The 25261-nt window shown below is 42.4% G+C and overlaps 1 protein-coding gene across 2 annotated transcripts in view; it reads left to right on the forward strand.

The window, feature by feature from the left end:
• PAG1 (phosphoprotein membrane anchor with glycosphingolipid microdomains 1) overlaps window positions 1-12087 on the forward strand; it is a 159177-nt gene extending 147090 nt beyond the window's left edge. For both annotated transcript variants that reach the window (XM_005689126.3, XM_013969305.2), the window contains 2 exons: window positions 3145-3204; window positions 8367-12087. In XM_005689126.3, coding sequence (XP_005689183.2) covers window positions 3145-3204; window positions 8367-8735 — 429 coding nt within the window. In that variant the 3' untranslated portion in view covers window positions 8736-12087. The remainder of the gene's footprint in view (window positions 1-3144; window positions 3205-8366) is intronic.

The raw sequence follows: 25261 nt of genomic DNA on the forward strand, positions 1-25261 counted from the left end.
CTCATTTTAAGTGATTGGGAGAACTTGAAATGCTTAATATTCATGCATTCATTTCCAAAAGGTTTTAATGAGCTTTCCCACTGTAAGCTGCAAGATCTAGGTGCTGGGAATGCACTAGTGAACAAACATATAAATGAACAAAAATCTCTGCCCCTGTGGAGCTTACATTTTAGTTAGAAGATAAAAGATATAAATATGTATGTAAGTAAAGTATATTTTATATATATATACATATGTATAAAGTGAAGTCACTCAGTCGTGTCTGACTCTTTGCAACCCCATGGATTGTAGACCACCAGGCTCCTCTGTCCATGGGATTTTCCAGGCAAGACTGCTGGAGTGGGTTGCCATTGCCTTCTCCAGGGGCTCTTCCCAACCCAAGGATCGAAACCAGATCTCCAGCATTGTAGGCAGACTCTACCATCCGAGCGGCCAGGGAAGCCCCATATATACATATGTATTATATAGATAACATCACTGACTCAATGGACATGAGTCTGAGCAAACTCCAGGAGATAATTAAGGACAGGGAAGCCTAGCATGCTGCAGTCCGTGGATTCAAAAAGAGTCAGACATGACTTAGTGACTGAACAACAAAAGTATATCTTAGAAGGCTTTAAAATATAAAGGAAAAAAATCAGAACAGAATCTGGGGGACTGAGAAAGTTGGGTAGGAGCACAGTTGTGAGGAGAGTGGTCAGGGCATGCCTGCCTTTGTTCAAAGGGCCATTTGAACAAAAAATTAAAAGGAGTTGAGAGAGTGAGTTGGTTCATGTTTTGGGGGAAGAGCAAATGAAGTAGAGGGAATGGCCAGTATGAAGGCCCTGAGGCCAGAAGATGCCCAGCCTCTCCAGGGACGAGGAGGGTATAGGTGTGGCTGGAGAGGGAGAGCAAGGCTAAGAGGAGTTGGAAGAGAGAGAACTGGTGGCCCAACCCTGTATGGCCTTGGCTTATAATCTGAATAAAATGGGGTCGCTTGAAAGTCTCGAGCAGGATGACTTCATCTAGGTTTAAGAAGGATCCCTCTGATGGAGTTGACATCCACCCGTGAAGAATGGAAGCAAGGAGACCAGTTGGGTAGCCATTCTAATAAGCAAGACAAGAAACACTTGTTGGATCAGGGTAGGAGCAGGAGAAGTGATGGGAGACACTAAACTAGAACCAGGAGATTTGTTGAAGGGCCAGATGTGGATGAAAGGATGAGGAAACAGTGATGCATCCAGGGGGTGGCCTGAGCCCCTGGCAGCGTGGGACTGCCTTAAATGGAAGTAGAAGGACCGGGGGCCAAGCAAATTTGGGAGTTCGGGGCTGGACATATTGGTTTGAGATAGATATTGGTTGTCCAAGTAGCAACATCAGAGAACAGCTGGATGGAGGAGCAGGCTTATAAGGATAGGCTGTGCTGGGCTTGTACATTTGGAAGTCAGCAGCAGAAATTAGTTTTTTCAAGCTGACATCGGGTGAGATAACTGCATGTGAGTTCCAAGGACACAGGTCCAGGAAAGAAAGAAGCCAGCAGGAGAGAGGAAAATAGGAGAGAAAAAGAGGAAAATCCAGTGTTCTAGAAGCCAAGGAGTGAGTGTTCAGGGAAGAAGGGGTGACCCTGCAGCACACAGCAGATGATCAGGAGAGATCAGTGACACAGTGGGCATCAGTGTTCTTCTCAAGGGCAGTTTCTTTGGAGTCTAGGAGGCAGAAACTGGACTGAAATGGGTTTAGAGAGATAATAGGAAGAGAAAAATTGAGTGCTTGTTTTTTTAGACGACTCTTTTAAGAGGTTTTGCTATAATGGAATTAGTAACAGAACTAGAAGGGTGGGCTGGTTTGGTTTGGGTTTTAGAATAGAAAATAGCCTGTTTTTATGTGGATGGGGATAACTCCATAGAGGGGAAAGTTGATGTAGACAGAATGGAGTGTGGCTGGTGCTTATATCCACGAGTGGGTGTAAGGGGTCAGGGTCTCCTGCACAGGAGGAAGGGATCGCCTTAAGGTGGAGCCGGGAAAGTTCGCTTGTGGCAACGGGCAGGAAGGAAGACACGTGAATGCAGAGACTGGGGGTGTGATGGAAGAGGTAGAAGTTTATAGAGATTTCTTTTAACTCCTTCGGTTTTCTCAAGGTCCTCAGCTAGGGACGAGGTGCTGGGGGTTTGGGGAGAGAGGAGAAGATGTGAAGAAGGCAGCTAGGAAAGCAGGGGCCAGGGGGTAGAAGCAGGTGTAGGGAGATTCAGAGCAGCATTAAGGACTCACTTGAGGGGTGAGTTCTCCAGGGACCAGGGAGGGAGTGGAGTACTTCAAGTATGACAGTGATGGTTGACCATGGACCTTGAGTTTGATAGGGTAGGAAGGAAGGACACAGAGGAGAAGTAAGACATGGAAAAAAAGTGGTTGGGGGCCCCACAGTTCTGTAGGCTTGTTGGAACTGGGTTATGGGAGGAGTAGGCGTGAACAGTGAGTGCTGGTCTGAAGGGGCCTGCAGGGAGATGGGATAGTGGGGCTGCTGTGGTTTAGGGGAAGAGGGGCTGAGGTGCAGATGGAGCAGGGACGTGGGGCAAGGACGTTCGGTCAGTGCAGGGAGGTCAAGGAGTGGGGGCAGGTTTGGAAGGATACAGGTGGGTTGAAATCAGCAAGAATTCAGGCAGGAGAGGTGTTAGAGATTCAGTGAACCCAGAGCCAGAATCACCAAGAAATGAGGCCAGAAAATGTGAGTTGATTTCTCCACTAGTTATGAAAAGTTTCCAGATGACTTAAGAATCTTCCTGATGACTCATGCAAACTAGAAATAAAAAGTTTAGGGATTTGACGGACACCATGGTATTTTTTTCAGTCAGTTTTTCAACCTTTCATTGATGATCAATCCTTCAGTGATAATTAGGAATTGAAACAGTAATCTTCATAATCATTTGGTTTTTCTGTACCTACAGATTCAAATTAAAAAATTAGAAGAAATTTATCTAATGTAATATTGCTGGATATGTAAAATCATACTTATGTGTTTATTCCTGAGGTCCTTTATATAATTTCTTTGTAGAAAATAGTTTCTTATCTAAAAATCATTTGAAAACATTTTTGTAGATAGTTGCATCAAAGCATATGCCCCAAAAAAGGTTAAATTATTGACTATAATGATTTATTTTGTTCTAACAGAGACTTAGTTCATTGTCGTACAAGTCCCGGGAAGAAGACCCAACTCTCACAGAAGAAGAGGTGAGTTTTGTTACCTTTAAATAATCCAAAAGCTCTTGTAACAGAGAATAGCACTTCCTTCCTTAAGTAGATGCTCTGTCATGTTACCCTTCATCTGAGAAAGCTGAAGCAGGCTCTTAAGCCTATGGTTGGAGATAGGAGTTGGCGATGTTGGCTTTATCATGGTTCAGAGAAAGTAACTGGGAGATGGGAAGACAAGAAAGGATAAGATGAACAAGGAAGCTCAATAGGGAAGAAGGAGAAGACAAAAATAGAAAGGGGAGGGGAAGAAAGAGGAATGAGAAGAGAGAAATGTAAGTGTGTGAGCTTTAATCAGGGAGGAGGTTCCCATTAGAAGGAAGTTAATAGTGGGTTGGAATATGCAGGGAATTGGAACAGGTGGGTGTAGAGAATTTGCTCCAGGCTGGGAGACAGAGGAAGAAGGGCTTAGGCTTCTGGGAGACAGAGAGCAGGGAACTTCAAAAACACTTCCAGACTGGAAGTAGGGTTAGACATGGCCACCAATGAGAAACAGTGATGCATTCTCCCAAGCACCGGGGCTTAAGAGTCATGGGTTAAACTTACAGCAAAGCCAGTATTTATGGGATTTTGTCAAGCTAGATTCAGAGCCGAACACCTTAATTTGTCTAGCTACATAAAGTCTCTTTCTGGCATGCCTAGCTTAGTAAATTGTGTATGTGTACAAAAGCAATGTGGGCTTTCCAGGTGGTGCTAGTGGTAAAGAACCCACCTGCCAATGCAAGAGGCATAAGAGACACAAGTTCAATCCCTGGGTCATGAAGATCCCCTGGAGGAGAGCATGACAGCCCACTCCAGTACTCTTGCCTGGAGAATCCCATGGACAGAGGATCCTGGCGGGCTGCAGTCCATAGGGTCACACAGAGTCAGACACGACTGAGGTGGCTTGGCACGCACACACACAGAAGCAACATACACGTGTGATGTTGCCCAGCCCCACCATGTTTCTTCCAGGGAGTGGAACTGCCATCTATCCACCTGGTTGCAGAAGCCAAAACTCTGGGGCCCTCCTGAACACTGAATTTTCCTCACTGTCTTCAGATTCAGCCAGTAATTAGGCCCTTCACTTCCACCTCAGAAGCTAACTTTCATGTTCCCTCCACCCCTGACCACCTCCACTGGGCCTGCCTCCACGAGACTAATGCAGGGCCCTCCTACCAGGCCCGAAGGGGTCCTGTGCCTCCTCCAGCATTTTCCACTGTCCTGGAGCCATCCCATTGGGGTAAGAAAATATTTTAACTCCCTGGCAGTCCAGTTTTTAGGACTCAGTGCTTTCACTGCTGAGGCCATGGGTTCAGTCCCTGGTTAAGGAATTAAGATTCTACAAGCCAGGCTGAAAAAAAAAATATAAGAGATCTGGAAACTAATTCTTTAAAATAAATTGAGACTATGTGAAATTTTTAATTACTTTTCCTCTTATCTTACATTTGTTTGTGGCTTTTGAAAAAAGGACCCTGTTATACTGATGAATGTTGAACATAGAATAAAGAACTGTGACTCCCATGTATTCATTCTAGGAAGATGATTTAGGAAAAATAAATATGGAGATCACTTATTTTTATATTCATGTGATATAATGTTAGTCCAGACTGAAACTGAGACCTGAATTTTAAGTACTATTATCCTAATTTAACAGAATGATGGGGGAAGGGCTGAATATAAAAAGAAGAGAAATGAGGAAAAGAGGGTAATTTATGAGAACATAATAACAATTTACAGACTGAATAATAATGATGAAAGATGTTAAAGAGAAAAATTGCAAAGCTAAATAGTAAGAGGGCTTGAAGAGAAACCTTTTATTTATACAAAATAAAAATAATAGTCATAGGAGACATATATTCAAACAGAATATTAGAAGACTTGAGAAATGTGAATAAGATTTCAAATTTACAGTGACACCCTCCTGCACATTTGGTTCATGCCCAGGGATAATATTAAGTTGCAAGTTAGTGAAAGAGCCTGTAATTTAAAAAAGAAAAGACTGTAAAAGCCAAGAAGGCCCAAGAACTTACAAAGAGTGGAGGCCGTATGACAGAACCATGGGGAAGAAAGGAGGAAGAGAAACAGAAATGGCCCAGCTCTCACTGTTACTCTCACAGATAAAGGTGTGTTTGTCTTCCTGATGTTACCGCTGAAGGTGAGGAATAAATATCCGTGACACCGGCTCCCTTCATTACTATCCATGCACCTCAGTCGTGTCTAGCTCTTTGCGACCCATGGACTGTAGCCTGCCAGCCTCCTATGTCCATGAGATTCCCCAGGCAAGAATAATGGAGTGGGTTGCCATTTCGTCCTCCTCCAGGGGATCTTCCCAACCCAGGGATCGAACCCTGGTCTCCTGCGTTGCAGGCAGATTCTCTTACCTTCTGAGCCACCAGGGAAGCCCCTATCATGCATGACTCACCCCTTTGTAATCTGTCCACATTTTTGGCTCTGACCATCTTTTAAATAAAAAGTTTCATGTGTTGGCAACTTGCTACAAAAAGCAGAGGCCTTGTTTTTTATTCTTCTGAAATGGAAAGCTACTCTAATTCCTCATTTTGAAAGGAATTTTTTAGTTAAAACCTCTCAGGTGAGAATGTTCATTTAATATGCATGAAAATGGTTAAATCAACAGGGCAGGAGTTTCACAAAGATTATTTCTCTGACTCAAACCCTTTGGATTGTCAAAGCCTGGCAAATGCCAGCCACCAGCCTGTAGGGAAAGTTCTCATGCAAATGACAGTTAGCGTGCTGCAGGCATGTCTTAAGAAGCTCTGGAGGCCAGCTGGAAGCTTTCTGCCCAGCATGTGGATATGTGAGAGCAGGACATCTCCCTCAGCACTTGCAAAGCCAAGCATCTGTCAGGAAGTATGTTCCCTTATTTCCTGGGTGTTTTAATACATCAATCGCTGTGCAAAGATAACTGCAGGTAATGAAGGATATTTTTACTTATTTCCAACCATGACTTCTAACAGTAAAACAATACCCTTCCTCCCAAATCTCCTAATCAGTCCATTTTTGTATCGAAGAAAATGATACCTCTCCCGATATTTGTGGCTTTGTTGATGTTGTTCAGTCGCTCAGTCATGTCTGACTCTGCAACCCCACGGACTGCAGCATGCCAGGCTTCCCTGTCCTTCATCTCCTGGAGTTTGCCCAAACTCATGTCCATCGAGTTGGTAATGCCATCCAACTATATCATCCTTTGTCATTCCCTTCTCCTCCTGCCTTCTGTATTTGTGGCTAGGTGTGGTATATTAGTGAGACTGAGTGGGTTTGCTTGGAAAACAGTCTGTTCTTCCCAAAGGAAAGAGTGTCCCGTAAGTTTTTGTCTTTGGTGCATGAGGGGTACAGTCTTGTCTGACTCTCCACGACCCCATGGACCGTAGTCCACCAGACTCCTCTGTCCATGGGATTTCCCAGGCAAGAATACTGGAATGGGTAGCCATTTCCTTCTCCAGGGAATCTTCCTGACCCAGGGTTTGAACCCCTGTCTCCTGCATCTCCTCAATGGCAGGCAAATTCTTCACTACTGAGCCACCTGGGAAGCCCATCCCCTAAGTTGATTGTCTCACAATATCATTTCTGAGTTGATTTCATATAAGAATGAATTTTCGCACTGAAGAAAACTTAGCCCCATCTCTGAATGTCTGTTTAACCAATAGTAAGCAATGAAGTATTAATTTAAAAAATAGTGGAGGGGTGGCATGGTGAGGAAGATGGGAGGGAGGTTCAAGAGGAAGAGGTATACCTATGGCTGATTCATGTTGATATTTGGCAGAAAACAATGAAATTCTGTAAAGCAATTGTCCTTCAATAAAATTAATAAATAAAATCAGAAAAATAAAATAGTGGAAAGTGATCCTCTGACAGATATTATGTATACTGCCAACCAGCATCCAGAAGCTATTGTTTAGACTTTTGTGATGTGGGAGGAGTGGATTATAGTCTGGTGTAGTGGTTCTCGCACTTAGTGGGCATGAGAATCAGCCCACCCCCAGAGTCTGTGACTCAGTGGTTGTGGGGTGGGGCCCCAGAGTTTGCCTTTCCAAAAAATGTCCAGATCCTGCTGCTGCTGACTTGAAGCCCACCCTTTTGAGTATCACCAGTATGATATATGTTTTCTGTCCTTTTTTATGAAGCAGTCAAAACTTTCCTCAGGTGAAATATCATTGTGATAAAGAAATAGAATAAAACCGATGCCGTGGTCAGATCCTGGGGGTCTTGAGCTGCCCACTCTACCTGCTTGCCTCAAACCCTCAGCAGACCTAGAGAGAACCTGGATTTCATAGAATTAGGCTACTTACAAAGTTATAGATGACACACACGATTGTTCTGTTATGTACTCCAGGATTAGCATAGGTTGTAAAGAATTGGCTCCTGGGTATATATTCAAAAGAAATGAAAACACTATTTCCAAGAGATATCTGTACTCCCCTGTTTATTGCAGCATTATTCACAATAGCCAAGTCATGAAAACAACTTAACTGTCCAACAACAGATGAATGGATAAAGCAAATGTAATCACACACACACATGTGCATGTACACATAACGGAATATTATTCATCCATAAAAAAGAAGAAAACCTTGCCATTTGCAACAGCATAGATGGATCTTGAGGGCATTGTGCTAAGTGAAATGAGTCAGAGAGAGAAAGACAGATACTGTGTATTCTCACATAGATGTGAAATCTAGAAAAGCCAAACAAAAATAGAGTAGAATGGTGGTTGCCTCAGGCTGGGGACTGGGGGAAATGGGGAGATGTTGGTCAAAGGGTCAAACTTCCATCTATAATAAGTTCTGGGAATATAATATAGCATGGTGGCTAGAACTAACAACACTGTGTTATATACTTGAAACTTAGAATAGAGCTTAAATGTTATCACCACACACCAAAAATATGGTAATTACAGTAAAGAAGTTGTTAACTAACTTTATTGTGGTAATCATTTCACAATATGTGTATCAAATCATCATGCTGCACACCTTAAACTTACATGTGTTGTGTGTCAATAATATCTCTGTAAAGTTTGGGAATCTGAAAAAAATTCTTAAAGGGACCCACACCCCCATAGTACCAAGAATCTAGCTTGTCACTAAAAGGGGGAAGGGGGAATCAAGCTCGGAGCTTATTTATTCACTTTCCCCTTTGCTTTCTAGATCTCAGCCATGTATTCATCAGTGCATAAAAAAGGACAGCCAGGGAACAAATCAGGACAGTCGCTTAGAGTACCAGAGGCCTCCTACACCTCCATGCCAGGAGCCGCTCCGAGGTCCCCCTCTTCCTGTAACGATCTCTATGCCACTGTTAAAGACTTTGAGAAGATGCCAAATAGTGTCAGCACACTTCCAGCAGCAGGCAGGCCCAGCGAGGAGCCTGAGCCAGATTATGAAGCAATACAGACTCTAAACAGAGAGGAAGAGAAGGCTGCCCCAGAGACCAACAGTCACCATGGCCTTTGCCCGAAAGAGAATGACTACGAGAGCATCGGGGACTTGCAGCAATGCCGAGACGTCACCAGGCTCTAGCAGCCTGAAAGGACCCAGCTAGCATAGGACCAGCCGGCAAAGCCAGAGCTGCTGCAGAAGACAAGAAGCGACGTCGGCCGCGCTTCATATACCGCTTTAGGAAAGGGAAGACGATTGGAGGTGCCAGAACTGCTTCTCAGTTTGGGGAGAGATGAGATGGGCACCCTGCTGCCAGGGCACTGGCATACCCAAGCACACCTGCGTCACGAAGCCACACCCTCTGGAAGGATCCTGGCTGCCAGTGATCTCACCCTCTTCATGAAGAAAGCCATGCAGTAAGGAAGAATGATGGCTCACCTGCCTGAAACACTGCCATTCACAGGAGCTGGGTTTCTCTCCCTCTCCTTTTTGCTGCCTGCTACTGATAGTAAAATGAATGGCATTTTTCTCTGAAATCTTCCAATTTACAATGGTTCGTTCCAAGGATTTTCTCCCACCAGGCTGGGCCTTTGCCTTCAAGTGGGTGTTTTCCGTTGCTAAGAAATTGTGGTTGCTATTTCCAGTCTGCTCCCCAGCCCCTTCACAGAGCTGCACCTGGGAACCCGAGCCCCCAACCAGTAGAGAGCCCTGGGGACACCCCTTGAGTTTCCTAGCTCTTCATTCCTTCTGATTTGGGCACTCCATGTCAGCAGCCTCTTCCAAAGTACTTGAAGTCATTGTTAGATGCTTTATTTTATTTTTATAGTCAATATGGTTTTTCTCCCCCAGTGTTTGAAACTCTTCAGAGTCTTTTCAGTATTTTCAGAGAATATCGTGGTACTTCTGTACTTGTTTTAGTCCAGCTCATTCTTCCAAAACAGAGAGCCTTAATCTCAATGTTGGGATACAGACCACGTGTTTGGGTGGCAGCCGCTGCATCCATCTCTTCCCAAGGGCTGTGGACTTGAATGTGTATTTCTGATGATCTTTGCTGCCACGCTGATGGTGCAGGAGTTCATACGTGAACTGCTCCCCTAAGGTAATCTATTTGAGATTAAAATATAAACATTTATTTTTGTTATATAAATTTATAAGGTATTTTATGTTTAATGCCTAATTTCTAGAAACTGCCAGATAAAATATATATTAACTATTTTGCTTTGATGTACAATGATTTATATTCTCATTTTGAAAAGACACCATGAAGCACATAAGCTTGTACCAGTAGTTGTTATCTTTTTTCTAACCAAGTGTTTAAAACATGGAAGGTTTTTAAAGACGTGACTTTTCAAATGGTACTTGGAGCTCTTGGTCAAAAATCAGCTGACTCATTGGAGAAACAAGTGGAATAAACATAAATGATCATTTCCAAAGGTTTGTGGTGGGCAATAGTGAAATATTTGAAATGGTAAAAATGGAAAGAGGAACAAGCTATGACTACGGATGACTGACGATTAACCTTATGAAAGTATTATGATTCCATTAAGGTTTAGCTACGTTTTTAAGAAAAAGGTGATGAATTCTGTAGCCTGGTGCTTGCACATGTAAATTGCCTGCTGGGATTTTTTTTCCCCCTTCATTTTATAAAAATCAGTGGCTGAAATAACTCAGATTGAGAGCTCAGCCTGGTTTGAATTTAATCATCTCTTTAGATTTTATAAGGCCGACATTGGGAAACTTGTTCACTTTTCATTTTAAAAGGAACCTGGTTGAAGTGCTATTTTGCAGTGTGGGCTACAGAAAAGAAGCTTTTCCTACACTGTAAAGAAAAAAAAAAGAGGCAATTATTCTGTACCGCTGTGACATCTGCGACTTTTCAGATTGAATAATCTTACTGTTTTCACTCATTAGGACAAAGAATGCAGTTGGGAGGATGAAGCATCTTGAAAATTGTAGGGACCAGCTCCCGGGCATGTTTTTTTCCATTCCTTGCATTCATGGCTTGATTTTGTGACTGCTCTGGAATACGTTTCTGCAATTGTAAAGTAGCTCAGTTGGGGTAAATGGTTCGCTTGTTATTTTTCAATCAGCCTGATCTCTCCAGTGAAGACTTTATGTGCATAAAAGCACAATCATCACTGATCAAAAGATCATGGCAGAATAACCTTGGATCAGGGGGAAGTTTATCAGAAAGGTGCAAGACCCATACTCTCTGAATTCATCTCGTTTGTAAGCACTGCTTTGCCCGGTGATTCTCATGGCTCATTCTGAATGAGTCTGACCCAACAACCTCAGTATGATGGGGTTGCTTTGGTACCTGCTGACAGCCACATCACACTGTTCACCTAGCCTTGTGCATGCTACAGTCACATCCTTTATGAGCACCTGGCTGCTCAAAAGTTGCAGCTCATGATGTCTCACTTATGACCAAGGAAATGGGTATGGTCTGTAAAGAGTAAAGCCGTTTCTAGATAGGGAAGCCCTTTATAAGTAGTCATATCATCTTGAAATTTCATTATCGGAATTCGCCCAGAAGTTTCAATATAAGGGCTATGCCTTAGGGCCGTAAAGTGTTCAGTGAAATCTCTCTCCTGATTGGAGAACCTGTGCTAAGAATAATTTGTGATATAAAGTATTAAAAGGGAACTGCAAGGGCCTCCGAAACCCATCCTGAAAGAGTAAGTAATAGCACAATCCATGAGGACTAGGAGGTAAGAAAAGCAGAGTGGACTTTGGGAGATGGCTCTGCTCTTTAGACCATTAGGTACTTTACTGAAGTATTTTTATTGATGTAGATCACTGTTTTAACCCTTTAGTATTTCATAAATTTCATCACTTTAAAAAAATTTTATTGGTTGAAACTTCGTGCTAGAATCTTTAGTTTGGAAGCCTATGGTTTCTTTAAAAAGTTTTCATCTTAAAAGCTACGTAGTTTAAATGTATGAAAGGTAATTATCAAGAAAGAAAAAGTTTACTGTATCTTTAAAATTCAAGTTGACATCCATATTATGTATGCATTGAACTGTAATAACCTAGGTTATTATAATCTTGCCTAGGATCTTTACTTTTATTCATGTATTTTGAAAGTTTCAAAGAATTTTTTTACTGATTCTCAGATATTGCCTGGCATCAGGGAAGTATAACCTGTTTTATGTGAAATGTTTGAGGAGATTTTAAATTCTAGGAGGAAGTTATTTTTGCACATATCTTTGCCACAAATTTTTTCTTCCTGCCCTTCAGTAAATTATATCATTAGGATTATTAAAGCTTTTGAAAGTACCACTCTCCTTTGAGGGAAAAAGGCTAATTACTGATTTATCTACCCTTAAAATCTGAGAGTTGATTCTAATTGAGTGCTAGATTAGGTAGTTAGCAAAAAGAACTGAAATTTAACCTCAGCACGTTACTAGATCTAGCTCTCATATTTGATTTTCATTTTTTCAAATTAGAACATTTGCTTGCTTTTACCGGTAACTATATATATAGGGCTTCCCTGGTGGCTCAGACTGTAAAGAATCTGCCTGCAATGCGGGAGATCCAGGTGCGATCCCTGGGTTGGGAAGATCCCCTGGAGAAGGAAATGGCAGCCCTCTCCAGTATTCTTGCCTGGAGAATCCCATGGACAGAGGAGCCTGGCAGGCTACATATACACATATATATATATGCACATGTATATATATAAAGTCACTCTGGTGCTTAACTCATTAGGATACATCCTTGTCATGTATTTTGAATGTTTATCCTACTAGTATGATGAGTATTGTCATAAAAGCAGAACAGAAGAAACAGTTGTCCAGTCATTTTCTTCTTTTCCCCAGTCGTTTTCATTTGACAGTTACCAGAAAACCTTCTTAACTGGCCCTCAGTGAATTTCTCTAGTTAATGAATTCAAATTTTAAACTATGTCCATCATTCTCTTAGCTGAAAAACAGTGGTGTGTTTAAACACTTTAATTCCTGCAGCTCCCTAAATATTCAACCTGACAGACGGAAATGAAAGTAGGTGTCCTTCTCAGACAGGTATTTGAGGAGAGATTTGGCTGAAGGCAGCTAGGGCCATGTGAGCCAGGATGGTGACCCCCGACACAACCAGGCAGCAGAAGCAGGGGCCCATTATCAACTGAAGGCATTTCCTTCACCGTCTCCAGAAACAGTGAGATTTCAGCACAGAATGAACAGCAGTGGCGGAGGACCCCGCATTGCTCTAAGATGGTGCCGTATCCTGGCTAGAATCTCAGAGCCTCAGTTCAAGGCTGATTTAGGACTTCGTAAACAAGTAAATGCTCCTGGTAATAGTGGCTGTGAGTCCGTGTGGGCTAGCGATGCCATTCTGAAAGTGTTGATTTCTGGTACCAACCAGCTTAGCTTTGGTTGCTGGAAGCACAGTAGGTACTGATGGTTATTTCCTAGAAATTTTGACAGGCTTATTGTACTGTGTAATGGGGAAAAGTTAAAGTGTAATGTTTGGTGTTAATAAGTGACTGATGTGACAATAGGAACATGTGTCTATAATATCAAATATGGCTTTATTTGCAGTGAAGTCTAAATTCTTTGTCCTGTAGTGGTATTTTCTTGCTCTGTGTTGTAGCTTTTCTTAAATATATTATTTCTGATCGTATCACTAGACAAGTTTTACACACTTAGAATGTGTTTGACTTTAAGAGATCAATCCAGAAACTGTTTGAGAGTCTTCATCTGGAATTACCAAAGTAAATTAAATAAAATCATGGTCTAGAAGAGAACATACATTCATAAAAGGTTTTTTACCCCTACTGCTCATTTTAAAGCTGTGTTTACATGCAGTCTCCAATACTTATAAAGTATTTCATTGTTTTTCTAGGTTCTTCTTTTATTTAGCTAGGAAATTGTAGTTCAGATTTTTCTTAATGCCAGATGACATTAGAGATACACTTTTTGCTTTAAAAAAGACAATTTTTTAAAAGCATTATTTTGGTAATCATTTATCTTAATACAGTTAGATTCAACTTTTCTTTGCTCACCACTTCCATATTGTGGGTGTTTTTTTTTAATGTGGCTCAGATGATAAAGAATCTGTCTACAATGCAGGAGACCCAGGTTCAATCCCTGGGTTGGGAAGACTCCCTGGAGAAGGGCATGGCTACCCACTCCAGTGTTCTTGCCTGGAGAATCCCATGAACAGAGGAGCCTGGTGGGCTACAGTCCATGGGATCGCAAAGAGTTGGACACAACTGAGGGACTAACACTTTCACTTTAAAAAATGTATTGTGCTCTATTTCGGCTCACTTCCTGTAACGTATTCTAAAGGTTGGTAATTGTCATTCCTCAGATTTCTGTATGTTAAATTGGCAACAGTGAATTGTTTTAATGTTGTTAGCTTTTAAATTTTGCACTGTATTAACAGCCTCATGTTTTCAGGGGAAGTTTGAAATATCACTAAACAATAGGAATTTGCATTTCACTGTGCATGCATTTTTTTCCCTCATAAAAATGGTTTCCAAAAAAAGTAACATATTGTCTGTTAGATGATCCCAATCAGTTTCAAAATATTCCTCTTACTCAAAACTACTCAAAAATAATTCATGACAGTTAGCATCATTGTGACTCGTTGTCTCAAAAGGTCTTTGTAATGGTCAAACTTGTCAAATTCACGAAAGAGTGGGAGAGTTGTTTTCAATATTGTTGTTGTTGAGTCGCTAAGTATCTAACTCTTTGCGACCGCATGAACTGCAGTACCCCAGACTCTTCTGCCCTCCACTGTCTCCCAGAATTTGATAAAACTCATGTGCATCGAGTCGGTGATGCCATCCAACCATCTCATCCTCTGTTGTTCCCTTCTCCTCCTGCTTTCAATCTTTCTCAGCATCAGGGTCTTTTCCAATAAGTTGGCTCTTTGCATCAGGTGGCCAAAGTGTTGAAGCTTCAGCTTCAACATCAGTCCTTCCAATGAATATTCAGGATTGATTTCCTTTAGGATTGACTGGTTTAATCTCCTTGCAATCCAAGGGACTCTCAAGAGTCTTCTCCAGCACCACAATTCAAAAACATAAACTCTTTGGCACTCAGCCTTCTTTTTTCTCAATATTTGGAATGTTTAAAACCTTCTGTCACTTTGCATGGCACCATCTCAGCCCCTCTGTGTCTGCTGCTCCCAGAATGTTCCATTCCTTCTTTTCCAATAGTAGTTACAATCTTCAATATCACAGACCCTGCCTGGCAGCATTGAACCATTCCCCAGCTCTGCCCAGTTCACATTTTCCAGCGTCAGGGGCTGCCTGGATAAGCCTCAGACCCACTTGCGGAAGCAGATGCTAGGTGTTATTTGTCAGAAACTTTGCTAAACCATGTAAACCATCGCTTCTTGGCCTTTTCCCTGATGGCTCAGCGGTAAAGAATCTACTGCCAATGCAGGAGACACAAGAGATGCAGGTTCGATCCCCAGATCTGGAAGATCCCCTGAATAGGACATGGCAACCCACTCCAGTATTCTTGACTGAAAAATTCCATGGACAGAGGAGCCCAGTCGACTACAGTCCATGGGGTCGCAAAGAGGTGGACATGGCTAAATGAGCACAGCACATGAATCATGTACACCCTTGCCCATGTCTTTCGTGAGCTGTGGTTGGCACTAAGGGGCCAATGAAAAGAATTTTTAAAACATTCTGTTGAGGATTCAGACTCACAAATATAAAAAAAGGAGCACTGTGCCCTCACCGGGTAAGGTCATGGCCCCTACAGTATACTGAGGCTGAAGGTAAATCTGGGAACAGCAGACCAGTAGCTACCCATAAAGCAGAAGGACACTGATTGTTTTAAGAGGGAGGCAGAGAGTACCCTCTCCTATAAAAAAGAATCACTTCTAAAGTATATGGAGTGTAACATTTTGTTAAATCCTGTAGGTATTATGCCCCACCCCTGGGAAATAGTGCTTATGAGTTATGTTGCTGTAGCTAGTTTGAGCTGCTCTCCTAGGTCTCAAGGAAATGAGGATAGTGTTCAAGCATCTGAAGTTAGCAGATGTTGAAAATAACTTGGGCATTTATAGACGAAATCTCCAACATCTGGAGTCAATGGGTGATTCAGTGACCGAGGGCCTCTGTTTCTATACACCCAAGGATCCAGGCCGGGTTTAGTTTTCATTTTTTTTAAACTTCACTCTCATCACACTAAGGTAGTGTTTGACTTAAAAGAGATCATTCCAGAAACTGTGTTAAATTAGAGTCTTCATTTGGAATTACCAAAGTAAATGAAATAAAATCATGGTCTAAAATATGTATTCTAGTGTAATTTTTTTCCAAATTAACAGAACAGGTATCTGTTCATTTTCATTATACATTTAATTGTTGAAAGCCTACCTGCTATACCCATTAGGCACCTGTCATGGGATAATTAAGGCTAAAAGAGAAGAGACCAGTCTTAGCCCCTCGAGCCTGCATTTCATAACCGGCTTGTTGTAATGTCTGGTTTAATTTTGTTTTGTTTGTTTTTTCACTCAGCAAGTGGGAAACCATGAGTGTAAACAGACTCTTTCCTTTTCCTTTTTTACGCTTGAGGAAGAAAAGAAATGTAATTTTAGCTCCCATTTAGGTAGTAAAGACTTCCCTGACAGACAGCGGTGCCTTTCCCTAGGCGAAGAGACTAGAACCAAAGGCTTGAGTTGGTCTTTGAACATTCCTTTGACAAGTTTTTATGTATTTTTAATGTGAAACCCATAAATGAACCTGGCATGATGATCGTGACCTAGCCAGTAAACTGGCTTGCTTTTTTTCACATTCATCTTTTTAAATATAAGCTTCCCTTGTTTTACCTGGAGCCATACTAGAAACTGAATCCCTGTGGGCTACTCCACGGCTGCCTGTTGATGTCCTGGAAACTTGGCAGCGCCGTCAGCAGCGCTCTCCTCACAGGGAGAAGCTCATGGAATGTGTTGGGAGAGTTGAATTTTACATCCAAGTCAACAAACGTTTGAAAGAGTCTTGTATGCCTCAGATTTTGACACTTCAAAAAAAATAAAATTATTTTTTTCTGAGTACTAACTACATATTTGATTGGCGGGGGGGGCATGCGGGGCTGGCAGAGCAGGGATTAGAAGTAAAATCTGAACTAAATGATGTGGGCATGACTTTCGGCCCCTGTGTATGTGACTCTGGAACCGTCTTATTCCAACACACTACCTACCACTCTGAGTCTCTTAAGGAGCACACTGTAAATGTGTATAAGACTGAGAAAGAAGATGTTAAAGACATAAATTATTGTTTAGGTATTTTCTTCTTTGTAAACTCAGAAATAAGCTTGTGGCTAGCACGAGATGGCTACTAAAGACATAATTTGTAGGTTACTAGGAACAGCCTTTCAAATATGTTTCATTCCAACTTTTTGTAAAACTGGGGAAAGAACCTCCTAGTAATGAAAAAACAAAACCAATAAGAAACTTCCATAAACACTTTCTAAAAGAGCATGAGTGCTTAGTCATTCTCCAGGCCAGAATACTAGAGTGGGTAGCCTTTCCCTTCTCCAGGGGATCTTGGCATCAATCTGACATCTGCCCTAGAGTGTTTGCTTCTTGCCTATAGTATTTCAACAATTTTTATGGGAGGAAAAAAATGCACATTTTTTATTTCTTGGAAAAATGAATTGAAGTATTGAATTAAATTATCAGTGGGGCCAATTTAGTTTAAAGAGATGCATTGGTTTTTGAGATAAGCTCATAGCTCTGTGGTCCATTTCAGCATTGACTTTACTGTGTGACCTTGAGCAAATGATTAATTATTCTGTGCCTCAGTTTCTCCATTTACAAAATGGGGATAATGATACCAACCATTGCCTACCTCATAGGGATGTTATGGGGACAATTGAGACAATATAGATAAATACAAATGCTTTGAACTCTGGAAGAAAGGTGCTATATAAATTGAAATTGTGTTGTTTTTGATGATCCAGTTGTTATGTTTAGAGTTTAAATAATAGCAATACTGTTAGTTATGTTAAGAATAAGTTCCAATTTGATGCATATTTACAATTCTCTTCTGTGGCCAGATAGCGATCACCATCCAGTAATGGTACTGAAATTGGTATTTGTTTTCTGTGTGTTTCTGCCCATAGTATTTCTATTCTGAATGTTCCCAAAAGGCTGGAGTTTAACTTGTCATATCTTGTAGTTTACATGTAATGAACCTTATTCAAGCTGTATATAGAAGTATAATTACATGTAAATAGCAGGTACGTTGTAATTAAAGGCACTTATCAAATTCTCTTTGTTCTTTTTTAATTGCAATAAAGATCAGTTTTATATAAAAGCTTGTTTAAGTTCATTTGATATTTGGGAGGATCAAGAATGGCTAATTTATATGCCCTGAGGGCATCACCAGGGTTGGGAGTTTTAACAATCAGCTCACTGCCTGGCAGGAAGAAGGTTGTGCCTGAGAAGCAGGCAGTGGAGCTGAGTAGTTAGAGCTGCCAACTCTGCAGAAAAGAACCTGAGTTTGAATCCCAGCTCCAGAGTGACTTTGAGGAAGCCATAGGACTTCTTTGTGCCTCTGTTTCCACTTAAGAAGTGAGGAATCATTGATAGCCAATGGGAATTTGCTGTATGGTTCAGAAAACTCGAACAGGGGCTCTATGTCAACCTAGAGGATGAGGAGGGAGATGGGAGGGAGCTTCAAAAGGAAGAGGTTGTATGTATACCTATGCTGATTCATGTTTAGGTTTGACAGAAAGCAGTAGAAGTCTGTAAAGCAATTATCCTTCAATAAAAAATTAATTTAAAAAAAAGAACAGGTAATACAATCCAACACTGTTGATAAAAGTTACTGTTGGTAAAAACATTTGGGGGAAATTTCTCTAATAAAAGTCTGTCAAAGTTCAAAAAAAAAAAAAAAGAAGTGAGGAATCATAGTAGAGAACCTATTAATGGGCTTTCCTGGTGGCTCAGTGGTAAAGAAAACACCCGCTAATGCAGGAGAAACGAATTCGACCCCTGTTCTGGGAAGATCCCACATGCCACTGAGGAGCTAAGCCTGTTCACTGCAGCAGTTGAACGCATGTGCCCTAGAGCCCATGCTCCCCAACAGGAGAAACCCACACACAGCAGCTAGAGAGCAGCCCCTGCTCGCCACAACTGGAGAAACCCACACACAGCAGCTAGAGAGCAGCCCCTGCTCGCCACAACTGGAGAAAAGCCCACGTGCAGCAACGAAGACCCAGCACAGCCAAAAATGAGCAAAATTATATGAAAAAAAATCACAAACCTACAGACAAGGTTGTCTCAACCACCCCTTGTGAGGTACTGAACTTGGCACATGAAGATTCTGTTGTTTAGTCACTAAGTTGTGTCTGACTATTGGTGACCCCATGGATTGCAGGTTCCCTGTCCTTCACCATCTCCCAGAGTTTGCTCAAACTTAAGTCCATTGAGTCAATGATGCCACCCACCATCTCATCCTCTGTCGTCCCCTTCTCCTCTTGCTCTCAATCTTTCCCAGCATCAGGGTCTTTTCCTGTGAATCAGCTCTTCCCATCAGGTGGCCAAAGTATTGAAGCTTCAGCTTCAGCATCAGTCCTTCCAATGAATATTCAGGAATGATTTCCTTTAGGATTGACTGGTGTTTGATCTCTTTGCTGTCCAAGAGATACTAGCGTGTGTGTCAATGGCTCAGTCATGTCCGACTGTCTGCAACGCTATGGACAGTAGCCCGCCAGGCTCCTCTGTCCATGGAATTCTCCAGGCAAGAATACTGGAGTGGATTCCCATCTCCTTCTCCAAGGGATCTTCCTAACCCAGGCAGCGAACCTAGATCTCCCACATTGCAGGCAGATTCTTTACTGTGAGCCACCGGGGAAGCCCTTTGAAGATGCTAAATGCTCTGTAAATGCTCACAGACCCTCTTCACAAGAAGTCTGGGGAAATGCTGATGGCATTTACCCATGTGGCTAGGCATTCCTGTGAAGAAATGCAAGTAAAGAGCAAAGAATGCCCCAGGCCATGAGGAAAACCCACCTGCTTGAGGGCACAGGAGTGTTACCCAGCAAGAAGTCTCAAGGCAAATGGCTTTAGCCAGCACCTGACCCTAGCTGCCTCTTTGCTAATCTCCAAAGGCAGACCTAGGGGCCAAAAGGTGAATCAAGGGAAGGTTCTCTTAGGTATGCTCCTGTCTCCTTTGTGTCTGTGCCCCTCAACTCCAGGATACCCCCAAACCTACAAATTGCCTCTTATAAGACCCCTTTGACCTGACCTGCACCTTTTCCATGCTCCCTCCTCTGCCCCATCCCATCTGTGCAATTATAAACACTCACCCTGATCCAAATTCCCCTGGACTGACCTGCTTATTTTTGTGGAACCAGGGCCTCCCTATGCAGGTTACTCTCCCCACTTACTCCTAGACCGTTGACAGTTTAAGGGTTTGCTGCCTTCTCAGTCTGGAGCCCACACCACCAACCTCTTGAGGGGAATTTCCTCACTCCCCAGAGCCGTTCGGCCCACTCCATTCTGTGTACTGAGGCTCCCAGTTAAAGGTTCGCTCTGAGTCTTTGGGTCACGGGATCAGGTTTCTCACTTGGACTACCTGGGGAAACAAACTTTCTGGGGCTTAGCAATTTGGTAGATGATCAGTCACCTAGGGAATGGAGTAGTCTTGGCAGTTCTGCAAGAGATGAGCTGCCAATTCTAGGACATGCATTTGTGAGAGGGAGTGGGAATTCTGAGACCCTGGTTAAGTTGAGCCAGACACAGTCCACCCTCCTTTGTTATCTATAAAATTAATTCACTGGTCCACCTTCCTTCCTCTGTGGATCTGCACTAGGATTCTTTTCAAAAAAAACCTTTTTTTAATGACACTGGACACCACTGTCCCTTTACAGTCAACATCCTCAGTGTTTGCTCTCATCTGAAATGACTCTTAAAATCTCGAGGCTGGACCTCGGGGGCTCCAGAGCCAACTGTTTACCAGGAATCACATCTGTTTCCAGGATCTGTTCCGTCTGCATGTCCTGCTGTCATCTCAAATGTGACCATTCTGGAGTGGAGAGCGTCTTTCCCAGCTGTCCCCCTTGCCCTTTGAGGCATGGTTTAGCTTATGTGTTCCCTGTGACATATACCCAGTTTGCTGCACACAACAAGCACCAAATAAATGTCTGGTCTGATCTGAATCCTCATACTTCTCTATGTGAGCAAGTTACAATTAAGGTAAGACTGAAAGGATAAGCCAGAGAGAGAGAGCGTTCCAGACATGCAACAAACCAACTTCCATGGTGTCACCAGGATTAGCCTTCCAAAAAGCAAGTTTGGTTTGTTTAGGAGAAAGAGAGACTTCCTGATAAGGTAATTATTTTAATACTATTTCCTAGGCACTATTCCTGGTAGCTCAGACGGTAAAGCCTCTGTCTACAATGCGGGAGACCCAGGTTCGATCCCTGGGTTGGGAAGATCCCCTGGAGAAGGAAATGGCAATCCACTCCAGGACTATTGCCTGGAAAATCCCATGGACAGAGAAGTCTGGTAGGCTACAGTCCATGGGGTTGCAAAGAGTCGGACACGACTGAGTGACTTCGCTTCACTTCAGGCACTATTCCAGATTCTGCAGATATCACGGTATATAAAACAGGCAAGAATCGCTGTTCCAATGAAGCATACTTTCCAGGGAGGGAAGGGAAGAAATGATTTTCAAAACAAATTCCAGATCATAAATGTGACAAATGAAATAAGATGGAACAAAGTAAGTAAAATGGTGGTGAAATAGAGAGTAAGTAGTGGTTTGGAGGTGAGGGGTTGGGGGAGCGGGAAGAGATGCTGTGTTTTATCTTCAGTGGACAGGAAAGGCCTGGATGACCAGGAGCATCCGTATAAAATATGGGAAGAAAAATATTCCAAGGAAAGAAAATAGCAAGCGTAAAGGCTCTGGGGAGGAAGAGTGGATAATATGTTCCAGGACCACAAAGGAGGCAAGGGAGGCTGTAGCACAGAGGTGGAGAGTAGTACAAAGGGAAGTCTGAAATGCAGGTGGAGCGAGAACCCATGCAGCGGAGAAGATAGGGAGTGGTCCTGTGATTCTAAGAGCAAAGAGAAACCATGGAAAACCATAAAAGTTTGGGGATAAATGGTCTTCCATACGAAGAACAACATAAAATGGGACTCCCAATTTACAACATAAATGAAAATAAATTTCAAATGGATTAGAAAGGCAATCATAAAAAAACATGGTAAAATGACAGCTATAATAATACAAACATGCAGTTTGTCAGCACATTTCTATATGCATTTAATTTTAGTTGATTTCCAAAACAGCTTCAATGAGTTAAATAGCCTTAAATAATCTTTATCTGCACAAATGACCAAACTGAAGTACAGAAGAGTTGACTAAATTGCCTAGCTTTCACTGACAAAGATGGGATTTAAACTTAGTTTGACTGCTGTCCTGAGTTCTTAATCATTATTGGTCTATGTGAGATTTTCATTATAGTTTTGAAGCAAAAGATTTCTGAAGCTGTTGACCCGTGAACAATGTGGGAAGTTAGGGGTGCTGACCCACACACAGTCGAAAATCTGAATATGTATATATATTTATAGTTGGTCCACCATACCCTTGGTTCCACATCCCCAATTCAACCAACTGTGGATTGAATAATACTGTAGTACCTATTTACTAAAAAATCTGCGTGTAAGTGGACCCACACAGTTCAAACCTGTGTTGCTCAAGGGTCAACTGTCCACAAAACCACAAATAATAATACCTTTAAAGGACCCCAATATGTTTGACTCCATAAATTTACAAAACTTCTTTATAAAAGTTTAAATATATCCCTCAGTGTAAGAAGCAACATTTGTAAGGCCAACAGTATCGGTTTTGTTTGTTGCCATATTCTCATTTCTCCAGTACTGTGTATGCACATAGTAGGAGCTCAGTAAACACGTATTGCAAGGGTGAGTGATGAATGCAGGCGGGTGACAGTAAAGAATCTGCCTGCAACGCGGAAGACCCAGGTTCGATCCCTGGGTTGGGAAGGTCGGAGCTTGTACTGTAGGATGCTGAGACTGGTTTGGACAGAGCAGAGGGAACAAGGAAAATGAAGATGCTCATTGCAGACATGAGCAGGTAGTAGAACAGAAGGAATCTGGTAACTGACCAGATCTAGGGGATTGGGGGCATAGATGAAAACTCTTGGGTTTCAGATAAATGAAGATAATATTAATGAACTATAAATAGAGATGGAGAGGGTTTGAAGGGGGCTACATAATGACTTCAGTTTGAGCTTTGAATAGTCATATCTCCATTTCCACAACTAGCAGTACAATATTTACCTATTAGCTTTCTACCTATTGGTTTCATAATTAATCAATAAAATTACATTGAGCTTCCTGATGAAAGACATTATGTAATATGATGCCATGGGGAGAGAGGGCAGAGATGTAAACTCTCCAATCATAATAAATTGGGAAACTATGGAGTCTGCACTGAAACATGATTAAACATATATGATCCGAATCTGTGGGTCCTTCCATGTGAGGCCTTCAAGAAGGGATTTGCTGAAAACTCATAGTTCTCTTCCATCAATAGTTTACATTAACCCTAGTGAATAAGTGTTAGGTTATGTATTAATCACCCACCACCAGGGCTGGATGAAAGAATCTACAGTCACTGGAATGAAGCCTACCGTAGTAACTGAATAGAGGCTCAGTAAAACAGAGAGCCAGCTGGCAGTTAGCGGGAAAGCAGAACACACAGGGACTAAAACTCTACGTGACAATATTTAAAATGAGGTAAAAATAATTTTCCCACAAACATATTCCCCATTCTCTCCTCTTACTCATTACTCATTAATGACTGGGAAGCTTTTGAAAATGAAATGGTTTTAGTTCAGAGATTCTTGTCGATTATAATTACTCTTACTGTGTTTTTCCTGCGTGGGCTTCCATCCTGTGGTGTTTCTCCCTTCATTCTTTTGCAGAACTAGTTGGATCCAGTGACCTTCCATTGTCCCCCGTGACTTTCACTTGCTCATCAACTATATCTTGTTACATGGGGAAAGGTAAAACCAACAGATTGACTGTTTCTTCAGGAAAATGTTACATATTCATATCCTTTGGCCCAGTGGTCTCCCACTGAGGCTTGAAATCTAGCAGCCATGTGCATGCCGGGCTTCGTCTTGACCACTTCCTTAGGCAAATGCCCTTTCTCCCCGCCTTGGTGATACCACACACTCCGTACTCTGTGGCTAGGCTGCGCGGTGTCAGCTACAGTCAGGTCACGCTCTTTTGAAATGTAACAAACCGGTGCCCATATCTAGTGGGAAGTCCCAGGATGGCTGGAAGTTTCTGTGGAGTGCAGGACCTTGGGGGCACACCATTCCTTATTGGACCATCCATCTCTCTTTCTCCTTTGCCCCTGCAACTGTTCTCCTTCCTGTTCTTCCAGGATCCACACCCCATCTTTCAAATTTGCCCTGAAGTCACTTCCACAAAGCACTTCTGAAGGTGACAGATTTCACCGCAGGTAAAAATTAGAACCACATATTAAGCACCCGGGCTGCACCGCAGGTGCCCACCCACCACGTTCTTCCTCCCAACACTCCCCTTCTCCATCTCCTGATTTGAACATGCTGTGCAATTCCATTCTCCACTCCCAGCAGAGCCCAAGACCATCCATGATGTGTTCCAAGACTAATTAATGGGCTCCTGGAGACAAAAGATTATCTACTCGGGGTCTATCTCTTTGCAGCAAAGATAATCAGACAGTGGCTTTAGCATTTGGCTTCTTCTCTTTCTACCAAACAGCCTGTGCAGAGCTGATTAACTGCGTCTACAAAGGAGCCACATCAAAGTCATTTAACCAACCCACTGAAACTCCATCTTTGTTTGCTTTAACAAAAAAAAAAAAGATGTGGCTCCGGTTGTAAATAACATTTTAAGTTCTGTTATGTCCAAGTGCATCTCTATGCGCCTCTGCACACAGGTCCTTCACTCCCCACCCCTACCCCCGCTCTCAGGGCCAGCTGAGCACTGGCTTCCATTCGTCCAATAATCACTGAGTATTTAATGTGCCAGGCACTCTGTTTCTCTCTAAAAGCAGTAGGACTACAGTTGAAGAGAGTGGGGCTTAGTGTCTGACTCCGAGTTTCTCCGGAGAAACTAAATACCATCCTGTATATCTGGGACACAACAAGGAGTTAAGGTTTCCACCACAATCAGCTTAGTCTAGAGTCTGGGTTATCTTGCCCCACCCCCAAAATCCTTCAGGCTTTACAAATAGAGTGTTAGAGCTAGAAGGGATCTTGTGAAAATGGTAGTCACTCAGTCCAACTCTTTACAACTCCATGGACTGTACTACGCCAGGCTCCTCTGTCCATGGAATTCTCCAGGCAAGAATACTGGAGTGGTTAACTATTCCCTTCTCCAGAGGATCTTCCCAACCCAGGGGTTGAATCCACGGCTCCTGCATTGCCGGTGGATTCTTTATTATATGAGCCACCAGGGAAGTCCCAGAAGGGATCTCGAGCTCAAGTAATTCATATGCCTTCTTTCTCCATAGAGGCCCAGAGGCCTCAAGAAACCATGTGGGTTTACTCTGGAGTTCTGTTCAGTGAGTCACCACCATACACAGCCCTTGGGAGACACTGCAAGAAGGGGTCATAGGAGAGTCAACTTGGGGAGGGGGCCTGCAACCTTACTTTGATGTCAAAGACCAGAGTTCAAGTCCC

This window comes from Capra hircus, chromosome 14 (assembly GCF_001704415.2).
Source record: "Capra hircus breed San Clemente chromosome 14, ASM170441v1, whole genome shotgun sequence".
NCBI classification, from domain to species: domain Eukaryota; kingdom Metazoa; phylum Chordata; class Mammalia; order Artiodactyla; family Bovidae; genus Capra; species Capra hircus.